This window comes from Hippocampus comes, unplaced genomic scaffold (genome assembly GCF_001891065.2).
Source record: "Hippocampus comes isolate QL1 unplaced genomic scaffold, H_comes_QL1_v1.1 scaffold327, whole genome shotgun sequence".
NCBI lineage: Eukaryota > Metazoa > Chordata > Actinopteri > Syngnathiformes > Syngnathidae > Hippocampus > Hippocampus comes.
Genome location: NW_017806221.1, coordinates 150,062 through 163,656, shown reverse-complemented (window position 1 = coordinate 163,656; position 13,595 = coordinate 150,062). Strand labels below are relative to the sequence as shown.

General features: G+C 41.9%; 1 protein-coding gene and 1 long non-coding RNA gene across 2 annotated transcripts in view; both read right to left on the bottom strand.

The window, feature by feature from the left end:
• The window catches only part of LOC109507108 (clathrin coat assembly protein AP180-like), a 21,036-nt gene extending 8,681 nt beyond the window's left edge, over nt 1-12,355 (bottom strand). Inside the window, exons 1-15 of the mRNA XM_019856308.1 lie at nt 12,286-12,355; nt 11,499-11,605; nt 11,362-11,403; nt 10,009-10,070; nt 9,748-9,756; nt 9,030-9,042; nt 8,404-8,567; nt 8,086-8,180; nt 7,245-7,259; nt 6,854-7,048; nt 4,757-4,834; nt 2,861-2,968; nt 1,529-1,612; nt 1,172-1,240; nt 730-903 (exon numbers count right to left, since the gene is read on the bottom strand). Of these exons, the coding sequence (XP_019711867.1) occupies nt 730-903; nt 1,172-1,240; nt 1,529-1,612; nt 2,861-2,968; nt 4,757-4,834; nt 6,854-7,048; nt 7,245-7,259; nt 8,086-8,180; nt 8,404-8,567; nt 9,030-9,042; nt 9,748-9,756; nt 10,009-10,070; nt 11,362-11,403; nt 11,499-11,591 (1,201 nt within the window). The 5' untranslated portion in view covers nt 11,592-11,605; nt 12,286-12,355. The remainder of the gene's footprint in view (nt 1-729; nt 904-1,171; nt 1,241-1,528; nt 1,613-2,860; nt 2,969-4,756; nt 4,835-6,853; nt 7,049-7,244; nt 7,260-8,085; nt 8,181-8,403; nt 8,568-9,029; nt 9,043-9,747; nt 9,757-10,008; nt 10,071-11,361; nt 11,404-11,498; nt 11,606-12,285) is intronic.
• Nucleotide 12,356: 1 nt separating this feature from the next.
• LOC109507110 (uncharacterized) lies at nt 12,357-13,514 on the bottom strand. Its single transcript, XR_002166410.1, has 3 exons — nt 13,411-13,514; nt 12,532-12,625; nt 12,357-12,397 (listed from the first exon to the last, which is right to left on the bottom strand). It is a non-coding gene; the product is annotated as an uncharacterized LOC109507110 (long non-coding RNA).
• Nucleotides 13,515-13,595: the final 81 nt, after the last annotated feature.

Sequence of the window (13,595 nt, the reverse complement as noted above, 5' to 3'; positions counted from 1 at the left end):
AGAGAGAGAGAGAGAGAGAGAGAGAACACACACATATACGGGAGAGAACAACACACACATATACGGTATATGACGAATGATGGACTTGGCAACATTTTGTAAATTGCCTACCTCTGGTTCTTAGTCACGTTACTGTTGAAATTTACCAATCCGATGTTGAGAATTCCACCCTGCTAGAGTCCTTTCCACCGTATTCGTCATAGTAATTAATTTTTTAAAACAACATACATCAAAACTCTTCCATGGTTTTACATTAACTTGAAGAATTGGAAATTAACACAAGGATACATGTTTTTTTGTGCTAATGTTTTCTATGATTTGGTGTAATTCGGTGCAAACATGGTAATTCACAATAGAGGACACTTGTGCTCTTGTTTACTCTGACTCCGCTTCCCTCATTTTACTGAAGGGCAAAAAACCCCCACGAAAAACACATGCAGTGTAAGGCAAGCTAATGCTGTTGAATATATACAATATTGACACTTGGCAATATATCTGTCCATGTCCCGAAAAGGTTTTGGGCGCTTGAGCTTTACACCATCTTTAAGGTTAAACATCCATCTCATATGGTGTTAAAACATCACAAAGTTATGAACACATTTCCAAAATTTATCGCACTAAAAAGTTCCGACTTGCCAATAATGGACCATATACTGGATGAACAATGGACAAAGTACACCATGCTAAATTATTATTAGGAAGAGTGTATGAGAGCAGTGTGTGACATACCAAGCAGGTCAATAACTGGGGTCGGCTCTGCTTTGGGTGGAGAGGAGGCCTCAGTGGCAGGAGCAGCAACAGGAGCTGCTGTCGAAGCCACAACAACAGGAGCTGTAGCTTGAGCTGAAGCAGGCGCAGGCGCAAGGCCAGGAGCATGTGCAGGGGCAGGTTCAGGAGCAGGGTCTGAAGATGAGTTGAAACAGTAAAACAGACAGACAGGCAAAATAAGGCCCATTAATATTCATCGTATATTTTTCTGTGCCTGCAACATTATTATCACGACAGGCCTAAAATTCGATCGCAAAGGAAGCGAAGCAAGAAAGCAGGCCTTCATGCATCTCTACCACCTCTTTCATACAGGGCTGGTCATGACGAGTGGAGGCTTGCTGCACCCTTCATGAACAGAAGGAAAACAGAAGGGATGCCATTAAAGTAATGCACCTGAACTCACCAGTGACAATGTCTCCAGACGGAGCCGGCTCAGGTAGAGGGGAAGGCCCGCGTGAGACAGCAGGGAGGTCTAAGTGACCAACGCAAGCAAGAGGCAGAGTGCGAGAAAGAAGAAAATGGTGGAGGTTGTGGAGCAAAGAAAAGTATTAGCATAGCAGGTAGAATCAGCTCAGGTTAAAAAAGCAGCCTTAGGGAGAACACCATGCTCGTGAGTTTCATGCAGAGCTCTCAAATCACTATGGGGGAAAAACAAGATGTGTAGTAGGAAAGGACTACGTATTTGACAGGCGTGGAGGAATGGGATATGAAGAGATGGAAAAAGTTTCACACACAGACACATATGTATCACATCCTGTACCTGCACCAAAAAGGTCTACGCTAGGAGTGGTGGCAGCTTTGGATTCTGTGGTGGGACTTTGCTCAGGCATGGATTCAAGCATATCTAGGACAGACAATACATTTACATTCAGATTTCAGTTCAGCGCAAACACAATGAAGACTGAACAAGAGAAATGTGGGAAAGCAGACAATGGTCAGAGAACTTTAAAATGCAATGTAAAAAAACAAAAACATCTTATTATAAATCAAGGGAAATATTGCAAGCTTTGTATTTGTTTGAAAACGTTATGACTGTACTTGTGAATTCATACTAATTGGCCGGTTTAATCGAACATGTGACAGTCAACATTGACATGGAATGCAGCACTTTTTTCCTAAGGGAAATATTGCAAGCTTTGTATTTGTTTGAAAAGGTTATGACTGTACTTGTGAATTCATACTAACCAGCACTTTTTTCCTTTTTTTGTGCATACATACGCAATATTTCACTCGAACTAAAGTGCAAAATGTACAAACTTTACATTATTTCTCTGCTGTCTCTGTCAGAAAGTTCTGACATGCAGAAGACTCATCTAAATGGTGGTCATTTCTGTTAGGAAACATAACAAGTGGAACCATCTCTGCAGATAACGAGATATAATGACCAACATTTTTTAAATTTGTGGTGTGCTCGTGCTTAACCGCACGAGAGTTAAGATGCTTGTTTCAATGGCCAAAGAAAGAGAATGAAGGAAAAGATAAACACCGTGTTCTCCACCATCCAGGGTAGCGAATAGTGAAAATCTGTACGAAAGAGATACCACGAGATGGTAGCAAAGCACTACATTTATCGGAATGAAGCTCCTGATCTCACTTCAACATACGATAGTTCCTTGGGATCAAGTTGCCCCAAGATGGCAAAACACTCCTTCTGTCTAAATCAAGTCCCTCAGTCAACTCACTTCAACATCTCTCATTGGCACCAATATGTCATAAAATGGTGCCGTAATAATGCTTTTATTGCATTGGCCTGAGCACAAAAAACAGAAAATATGTGCATTTTTCAGCGATTAAGCATTGGTAGGGTTGTAAAAAAAATATATAAAATGGGGACCAACATTGACCCACGAATATGCGCCGGAACACTGTGTAAAAATTTTAGATACAAGGAACTATGTTCTATTATTACCAATGTCACTGTTTATGACGTCTAGAGTAAGACCAAACAAGATCAAAACATCTTCATCATCATAAAGCAGAGGGATGCGGAGAGCATAATGAGAGCAAAAGGACATTACCACCAAAGAAATCTAGAGTCGGAGCGGCAGCAGACTCTGTGGTGGTGGTGTCTCAGCGATGGCCGACGCCTCACAGGAGGTGGGAGGGGTGATGGCAGTGGTGCCCGTGTCGGTGGGTCTCATAGCGAACAGGTCCAGCCCTGGTGTAATGTCTGCACTCCCTTCGGTCGTAGCAAAAGGGTCTTCAGCAGGAGAAACAGCCGGGGGTGGAGTTGAAGGGTTAGGCGTGTTTTGATGAGAGAAGAAGGGAAGGAGGTGGAGGATCAGAACATGAATAGTAAATCTGTGAGGCAAGGTGCTCTTCATGAGAATTGGAAACAATGAAAGAACCAAGCACACAAACACACAACTGGAAGACATATATATATATATATGTCACATCTAGGTGCAATTTAGAGTGCTCCATGAACATACCATGCATGTTTTTGGAATGTGGGAGGAAACCGGAGTACCCGGAGGAAACCCACGCAGGCCCAGGGAGAACATGCAAACTCCACACAGGGAGGCCTGAGCTGGAATTAAACCCGGCACCTCTGGACTGTGAGGTCGACGCGCTAACCACTAGATCACCGGGCCACCCCCAACAAATCAATCAATCATATCAAATCAATCAATAAATATATTTATATGATACATATATTTATTTGTCATATAAATAAATAAATATATTTTTGTCCTCTCTCTCTCTCGCAGCCCAGTGTTCAACTGTTTAGCGTGTCGGCCTCACAGTGCAGAGGTGCAGGGTTCGATTCCTGTGTGGAGTTTGCATGATCTCCTCGCGCCTGCATGTGTTTTCTCCGGGTACTCGGATTTCCACCCACATTCCAAAAATGCGCGTGGCATGCTAATGGAACACTCTAAATTGTCCCTTGGTGTGGGTGTGAGCGCAAATGGTTATGTGCACCCTGCGGTTGGCTGTCAACAAGTTCATGGTGCACCCCGCCTTCTGTCCGAAGACAGCTGGGATAGGCTCCACTACGCCCTGTGAACCTTGTGAGGATAAAGTGGTTCAGATAAGCCATAGAAGGATGGATCTCTCTATCTATCTAGCTATCGACAAATAACAGTTTCATCATTCATTCATCATTCATTACAGCATGGGGAGACTCGTGGCCCCTGTGACAGTGTGTTCAACTACCACTGAGTGTTGGAATTTAGAGCTTTCCCCACGGTAACGCCATAGTTGGGTGCTCCAGCACTTACCAAGCTAATGAACGTATGTGGTCACTGTGACGACTTACTTTCATAATCACGTGCCATAATTAATAGCCTTGTTTGAAAATAGCACTTGCACATGTTAGTGAGGGGTGTGGTTTTGGTCAGTGACTGGGGGGAGGGGGAGGGAGTTCGTGAAGTGAAGTGAAGCTCCATTCAAATCTTGCTTGCGACCTACTCCAACTGTAAAGGGGTTTTCTATCATTTTCTATAGAGGGAAGTTTTTACAGTACAGGTACATTCAAAGAATAACCTACTCGTACTAGCACACGTACACAATTTGTATGTACAGTCATACAGTTTAAATAATGTTCTTCTCAGGGCTCCAGACTGCCGCTAAATGGTGGAATTTTGCCTCTAATATTTGAGACAGCGCAAGTAAATTTTTCATCTACTCACACATGTGTAACCATTGAATTTGCCGATTTCTTTCTTTTTATTATTCTTGAATACTTTTGGTTGCTGACAAACTACTGCTCCACACTTCAGCCCATTTACCAGAAGGATAATAAAAATAAGAGGAAATCTTAGCATTTACACAAGTCGATTTGCAGTGTGCACCCCGAAAATTGCATGTTAGGGGCCACTGTGCGGCTCGTACAAAAGAGTTAATCTGGAGCCCTGATTAAACAAGAGGCAAGATAGTTTGCTAGTAGACAGTACAGTACTTGGACAACCTTTTGCACAAACATATACATGTATATAATACAGTACTGTGTACACTGTAATGTACTTGCACTATTTTTTTCACCCACCAGATTCACCAAATGCATCAGTCGCCGGACCCGCAGCCACGGTGGCAGGACCATCTCCTGGGGAAGGTGCAAACGCATCTAGGATATCACACCATCACAAAACCAAACAACACATGGAGAAACAGATGGAATGGACAAAAAAAATGAGAGGTAAGTATCAGGGAAAGGCATAGAATACAAGAAGTATGCAGCCCAACAGTCTTTTTTTTTTTTTTTATTGCGCCCTCTGATCTAAAAGAGGAGGAGAAATGTAAGGGGCTGCATAATGTTGTATTCATTGAGATGAGGCAAGTTGTCACAAGTTGCTTGTACTGTACTTGTGACAAGAGAGGCGTGTTAAGTTCAGGGATGGGCAAGGTTCATTCTGTCTTTGACAAAGATACTACAACTGGTCAATGGATCTGGCAGGAGGGAATGTGATGTTAGAGACTTTCGAGTAGGCTACACCTCAGATTATTTTCTTTCACAAGAGGCGGGCATTTCGTCAGTACTGACGGAGTGTGCCCCGTTTGCTGACAAACGACAAGAAACCTAAAAGCGCAAGCGTCATTAACCGATTCAAGTACCGATGGACCTCTCAGTCCGTCGCTGACAGACGCCCGTTTGGTTGAAGACTGACAGAAACACCCCCGCCTGTCTCGCGTGTGTTTGCTCGTGCGCGTGAATACAGTGGGGTTGCTTGAGTGGACTGCAATGACTATATATGGAACCGCTTTGCACATCCTGTACAGTAGGTGGCAGTATGCACCAAAGAGATGTTGTCTGTCAATAAACAAAGTGAAGAGGGGGAGCAAGAAGAGGAAGAAGAAGAAGAAGACTCGTTTGGCCTGACAGATCATGGACTCTAGCCTTGGCCACAATGCGGAGCGGAAATTTACAGATGACGGAAGTACGATTAAAAGAATGATGCAGGACTAACGATTACAGTTTGGTTCGGCTTGGAATAATGACGAACTGATGATGACCGACGGGTGCCGAGGCCTCCAAAGAATGATGAATGATGGATCGGCAAAATTTACTGACACGCCCAACCCTGCTTTCGTGTTCATCACATGACGGAGCCAATAATAGCTCAAGAAGGTCGAGATGACAAAGACATGTTGCTCTTTGTATTTTGTTTCAGCTCAGTGTATCATTCCTCAAGACTAGTGTGTTGTGACTGATGCATCTTCTTTAACAATTATTAGAATTTCAACTATCTTCTAATGATCTTTGAATGTTTTGAAATGGTTGGACTTCACGCTCGACCTCATATCTTTGGTAGTTTCAAATAATTTTGATTGTTCTACTGCCAACTTGGAATTTAACTACAAATACGTTTTCTTTGTGATGTTTTTTTTTTTAGAAATCAGACATGATCATATTGATTTTAAGGATTTTTTTTTTAAATCCATAATAAAAGTCCATATTTGTTGAAAAAAAATCATCAAGGGTGCTAGCAAATGGGGCAAAGCAGCATATCTGAAAAGTGTGAGTCATAGGCCCCAGTACGCTGGTGACCCTCGTTATTAGTGGCTCAGAAACTGGATGGATGGATGTTCCATGCCTGCTGAAGTAATAGTTGTGCATTCTTCATTTCGCCAACAGGAGGACAAGTAAAATCCCTGTCGTGACTCACATTTTTGGGATATACACATGGATGATTTAACGGTCGATGTTTGGTGGTCTGTGCAACAAGCTGAATGACAGAAGGGCATCATGTCAGCACATTTGTGCACAGAATCAGCAAACCATGAGATGTAAAGTATTGGATAAATGGTATGGGTATATGTGACTTTTTTGCTTTTATTTAACCAGAACGGCAGGTGGCCCAGGCATACATGGATAACGACAACAATGTAAGAATGCAAGTGGTAGCTGAACACTGTGATAGGACATTGTGATTTTCTTGGAATTTTGAAGACTGTAATGTAATGTAAACATTTTATAGTTGATAGTTGAAATAAAGTGTTGCATATTTAATAACTATCAGTAACATAAGCAGTGTCTTCACACTTTTTTTCCACAAGAGATGTACAACTCTTATCATACATGACTACATTGTTAAAGCCTTGTGCAGATGAGCCACCCGCCTGTCTACATTGTCAACTGACTAACCTCCAAAAAAGTCGATATCCCTAACTGAAGCGGTGGTGGGAGCTGCGACAGGCAGGGAGGTCGGTGCTGGCATGGTGGCAGCAGTAGCAGCGGTGGCTGCGGATGCAGCCACTGCAGAGGCCGCTGCAACATCAGTAGCAAGCTCTTTCTTTGCTTGGTTAGCCTCAGAAGCGATATTACTGGCAGCGGGAGTGGCTACATGGATAAAGCCAACAATCCACAGGATGGCACACAGTCACAACCCCAAAGGAGGGAAAAAAAGGAATTAGAAGAGGGGAACGGGAAGGTTTTTTTTCCCTTCAAAGATTATAATAAAGAGAACTCGGTAATCTGTGCTGTAATTGCTAAGATTCATAACATACTTGGGGAATGACATCACAAGATTACTCACCATCGGCCAAAAGGTCTGCAACAACAAGAGACAGACAAAAAGTTGACCGCAGATGGATGACAACATGAAAGTATAACAAGGACAGTCTTTGGAAATTGTTAATTAATGCAAAGCCAACGTCATGAAAATTTAACTCAAAACAAAATGGTCATATTATATGGCATGTAACAATGTACTTATGTTTATAAAATATACAGTACAGTATTGGGGATGCACCGAAATGAAAATTCTTGGCTTGAGGAAATAAGGAACCGGCTGTAAGAGCTGTTTCGCTTGTGACCAACACACGTATGAGCCCCTACACACGGGACCATATTTACTTACGTAATCACCGCGGGACATGACGTTGTGTTTTGCGTACAGGCGTGTCACTTCACAGACACATTACGTTCACATTAGTTTAGCGTTTATCAACAGTTTTCCAGATTTGCCTATTCCATTAAGATCAAGACGACGCCTTTTTTGTTCTTTCATTCCAGGAACGTGAGCGCAGGCAAGACCCGACGGATGAATTCTACAATCACCAGATTACAAGAACTGCAAATGTCTGTGTGTTCTTCGAGTTCGACTATGTCTGCTAGGCTCAAATTTGTTGTTGTACACAGTGCAAGAACTTTCTCTCCAGTGCGCCTCTGAATATTTCCGCTGACCCACGTTGCTCCGCAACTCCAAATGTGGCCGCGAGACCACATTTTGCTTTTGCTTTTTTTTTTTCAATTTCTTCCTGCCATTTCTTTTTTTTTTTTTTTTTTTAATGGTGATATAGCCTGGGGGGTAGGGTGGGGACACTATTTATAATTTTTAAATAGAGCTCAGGAATTTTCTGATAGTATTTACTCACCTCCCCATCCAATTGTAGTAGAAGGTGCTGCCGTCCCACCAGCTGAGGACGAGGACATTGGATCTAGGTCCAACAGGAAGCCATCATCCAGGGCACTAGACCCAGAAAGAAAGAAAATAAGAGCAGCAAGCATCTCGATAGGTCGATCTTGTGAATATGTTAAAAACAAAGAAACAAATAGAATGTAATAAAAGCATAAAATTCCATTCTCTTTCACTGGACATTTTGTGGTGTAAAAATTGCACCACAGAAAGAACGAGTTCACATCCAATCTGTCGCAGAATAAATTCAACCTGAAATAAATGTAATGGCACTTACCTGCTGGTGGTGGTAGTAGTGGGAACTACAGCTGTGGGTGTGACAGAGGGTGGTGGAGGTTTGACGGGCGGCCCGGGGCGAGCAGGGGGCCCCCCGGCGCCGGCGGGTGGTGCAGGTTTGGGTGGTGCAGTCGATGGGGCTGAGCTGTTCGTTGCCACTGTGTCCTGTTTACAGACAACAACGTAAACAACATGGTTACGTTAGGTGGCATTTTTGGATGCTTGTCAACATGTTCTGGTAATTCGCAATGAATGAAGATGATGACTTTGACTGTATTTCTAAATTCATTCTTTCTCACTGTGTATCCATACCGGGGTCTCGTTTAGTGGATTTAAGGCAAGGAAGCACACTTTGGAAACATGTGGGTTGTAAAAATTGTCCCTGCGCAGTAGAACAGGTGATTTGTCCACAGAGACGAAAAAGAATGCTAACAATTATAAATGTAATACAAGAAACAGAATTAAACTTGCATATTAAATACAGCCTTATAATGTAACAAAACGTTGTCATATACTTCATCCTCACGACATTTTTGAAAATATTGAATATCTTAATATTTCAAGTGCAAAGGAACCCCATGTTGAACATTAAAAGCGCAGCAATTAATGATATTAATAATGTCTTACCTTGGTGGGTGACCTGTCAAAACAATAATAGCATGCAAGTTAGAAAAAAGGCAGAGTGACATCTTGCTAAAGTTATTTTCCGTGTTATTAGACAGGCAGAATTTCAAACACAATTCATTTCGGAATCGTCTGTAATTGATGTCATCACATTGCAATGCTATCTCATTGCATTTTGGACCCATTTCCACTTCAACTCAGGATTTTCTTACACAGGCAACTTGGACAACGTGACAGTTGTCCAGCCAGCCTGTTTTCCTTTGCAAAAGTGGAGACTGGGAGTGAGTGACACCGATTTAATGATGATTATACGCTCACTGACATGCCATTTGCTACACAGCACAATCCAATGCAGCTGCTATGTAATATTTTAACCTTTACAAGAATACTAATAGTGTTCACAATTATTACAGAAGAAATAAAAACCTTTTGCCAACATCACCTTGGATGTCATTGGATTGTAAAAGTTTACCAGCAGCTTTGTATGAGTGTATAACTAAAAACAATCACAAAATATGGATTTCATTTTTTTAAAAATGTGTCCTATTGAAGCACATTTTGAACATTAGTAAAGTATTGTTAGATCAATGGTATGACTTCTTCAGATGGATATGATAACTTTTATACTATAAAGTCAAGCAACACTGAGGGGTGGGAAATTAAAAAAAAAAAAATAGGTAATGGTATGAATTTAGTACTTCTGGTAACAGACAATACTTACTTATCCTCCCTGTATTGGATTGGGCAAAGATCACAAGAACATGAGGTTAAATATTTGCCCATCAAAAATGATCCAAGTAGTTAAATAGAAAGTTTAATTAAAGCCCCCATCAAAATTATTTTATCATGGATTCAACCTGTCATTGTGTTGATGTGCAAACCAGCTTCAAGTCAACTACAATTGACCACTATTGTGTTATTACTCATTGTCTTATTTTATTTATTTATTTTCCCATAATATCCAAGAAACGCACAAACTTACGGCTTCTTCCCTTCCAATGTGTTGAGGTGGGTCTCAAGGGATTCTAAAAGACTTTCTGGAGCCTGCGGGGGTAAAACAAAGTGGCAGAGAGACAGAATACAACAATTCAGCTCGAGTTACGTTATTTGGAAATTATGTTATTTGTGTATAGTGTGTACGGTGTATGTGCTGCACATCATTGTACATTGTTAAGCATTAGTTAATTGCTTGAAAAACATGTATGTGAACCAGATTTTCATGAAGCGGCAGAAAGGAAAATCAGGTTTCAATGCCATATTGGGCTTGTCAGTGCTGTTATTCCTCACATTGTGCTGTGTATTTCATTTCGGATTTTGAACTGCTTTTTGATCATCACATGATTTTAGAGGTATGTTTTGTGTGAATAGGATATTACACCCTCCAATCTGTTTTGATTCTTCATAAGTATGATTAGATTTTCCTGTCCTGTTTATTTTCAGTTGGCGCAACCCAACTTTGTTCTTGTGTCATCCAAATCAGCTCCTTGTCAAACTGTGCGTGCAATTCATTGGTCTCCGCTTGGTGATTAGTCGGTAGCAATTTGGCTTGAGTTGGTCTTCATCATCTTTTCTTTTTCTGCATGTTATCCCGTATGTAACAGTTGGGCATTCCTCATTTTTCACGGTCGTCCAAAAATAAATGAATTAATTTCAATTCCTGTCTTGTGAAGTGCCCCCCCACCAACAGCTACATTCAGCCCAGTTTCCTCCATCACACTGAAAAACCGGCCGGAATGTTCCAAAACGGTCAGGATGCATATGGAGGATAGGATAAGGAAATAAAATCCTATCCATGTTCCAATTCCCAGACAATTTCATTATCTTTAACACGAAAATGACAGAAAAAGGAAACTTCATAGGAGTACCACTAATAATATAATGTGTACTTTGAGGGGAAACACAGAATCTCGTAGCGATGCATGCAGGAGCCATGAAACTGAGAGAGAACTGCCTGTCATCTCCATGATAACACTCACCAAAGCCACATACGACTGCAAGTGATCCCGTATAGTTTAAGCGTCTACTGTTTGCACGTTATGTTTCCTTGAGTGAGAACATAATGTAAGAAGAGAAAATGGCTCGAAGAATATAATGCACGCCGTCATCCAAAGAACCCTTTCAACACCGAATTCATCTTTTGAAAAGTCCACTTTAGATCTACAGCCAAAGAAAGTGTGACTCGTTTTTAACCGTTTCATGCACCCTGTAACCTGATAAGATGAGAAGCCGTCCACTGTAGGAACCTCTGTCCCTGAAAGGGTTCAAGCAATTGTGCACACTGCGTTGGTGTGCATCTTTGAAAAACATACAGGGAGACAAACTGTCACAAACTTACTTGAGTGAGTTCGGGTATGTCATTTTTGTCTATTCCCACTTGCTGGAAAAAACACAAAACACAACATTTACCAGACGGCATGTACGTCAGAAATGACTGCTCAGCAAGTCAGTGTAATGTGCACATCTGAATGTTACCTCTGCAATTTTGAAGAATTCAGATACCCGAGTCATGCGAGTCAAAAATCTTTTGTAGATCTCGAGTCCATCTTTACACTGGCTTCTCTTCATCTGGAAAAATTTCTCTAAAAGACACAGTTGTGGTAACATGAGAATACTATACATCCATCCATCCATTTTCTGATCCGCTTATCCTCACAAGGGTTGTGGGGGATAGCTGGAGCCTATCGTAGATGTCTTCGGGCCGTAGGCGAGGGACACCCTGAACCGGTTGCCAGCCAATCGCAGGGCACACAGAGACGAACAACCATCCACACTCACACTCACACCTGGGGACATTTTGGAGTGTTCAATCAGCCTGCCATGCATGTTTTTGGAATGTGGGAGGAAACTGGAGTACCCGGAGAAAACCCACGCAGGCACAGGGACAACAGGCAAACTCCACACAGGGAGGACGGAGCTGGAATTGAACCCGGTACCTCTGCACTGTGAGGTCTAAGCGCTAACCACTAGCCCACGGGGCTGCCACAATACTATACATGGACTGTAAATATTTGGTGGTGGTTTTCTCTTATTTGTCAACAATGAACTTGTGTTTCTAAAACACAAAAATGGTAAACCTTCTGTCAGGATAGATTCTGGCTTCTGCTGTAGGTTGGAGATCCTGGCCAAGGATTAACCAGAAACAAGGAGGAAATTCTCTACGGGTACTCAATCACTGGTCCTCACCCGTATGTGATACATAATGGGATAGTTAATCGACATTTGCTGACAAAGAAAATAAAGGTGAACAGAAATACTGTACCTAGTAGATTGATGATGCCGTCATTGTAGCAAGCATATAACTTGATCAGGTCTTTGAACAGGAGAAGAAAGCAGGCATTTATCACCCCGTTGTTTAATTCTGGTTGGTGGACCTTTGGACAGAGTTGATGAAATGAAGTCATTATGCATTATATGATGTGACGGGTGAAGAAGATCAATACAAATAAGGCGCTGATGCCTGGCAGTTTGCTAAGTGTTCCCTTTCCTTCAAGTACACGTGACTTACATCGAAATCGAGCAATGCATCAATCTGACCCTGCAGGATAGGCATTCCTTTCAGCAGCTTCTCAACTGTCATGGTCCTCATTGCTCCTTCAGCTCTGTGAGGGGAAAAGGAAAATAATCGATTCTACGTTACAATAATGTGGAACTTTCTAAAAAATGAGGATCTGAACTTGGGGGGTGCTCAGCCGCCATATCATCGGCAAATTAGTCAAAGCAATTTGTGGGAATGATAATAATTTGGTCAACACAGAGCCCCAACCATACACCACACCATCGCTGAGTTAAAAACAATTCTCATAGAATAATATTCTCATTAAAGGTCCTTTGAAGCATTGATCACAATATGCCTCTACCAGAGGCGATTGCTCTAAGACTGCAAGGGAAGCTCAGCTTCCCCTAAAATGTAATGCCAAAAAGTAAGTGATCAAATATATGTGTGTACGTACAATTGTGTGGACATGTCATTGACTAAATATGCGCTACAACACGCTCAACTTTTGTTCCAAATCAGCTTCTTATTACTGGTTACGACACGACTCTCTTCTCATTCATTCCCGTAGCTTCATCGTGCTTTAAACTGTGTGGACGCTGAGCCTGAGCGTCGACCGTGCGGACGCTGGGCGTCAAGAGAGTTCAGTGTAGGTTGTCCCAATGCATTGACCAAGTCAGAGTATTGACCAATGTATCTAAACTCCCAACCAATTCCTTCTGTGAGGTTGAACAGTATTAAACAATGTTGAGGCCGAAGAGCAGCACGGTATAGGGAGTTGGGTGTCACTGCTACTCATCATTAAAAAAAAGTCGCCTTCAAAGTCTAAGACTCACTAACTTTCTTCAATAATTTATGAAGTAAGAAAATGACAGAAATGAGAAACTCTACCCTTTCTTGACTCGGACAAAATCGAAAGACATCTGTCTGTAGGCGAAGGACTTCTCGTTGAGATAACGGCTGTAGCGTCTGATAAAGGTGGACATGTCATAGCCTGAGGAAGACACACACACACACACACACACACGCACACACACACACACACACACACACACACACACACATTGATGTATGCC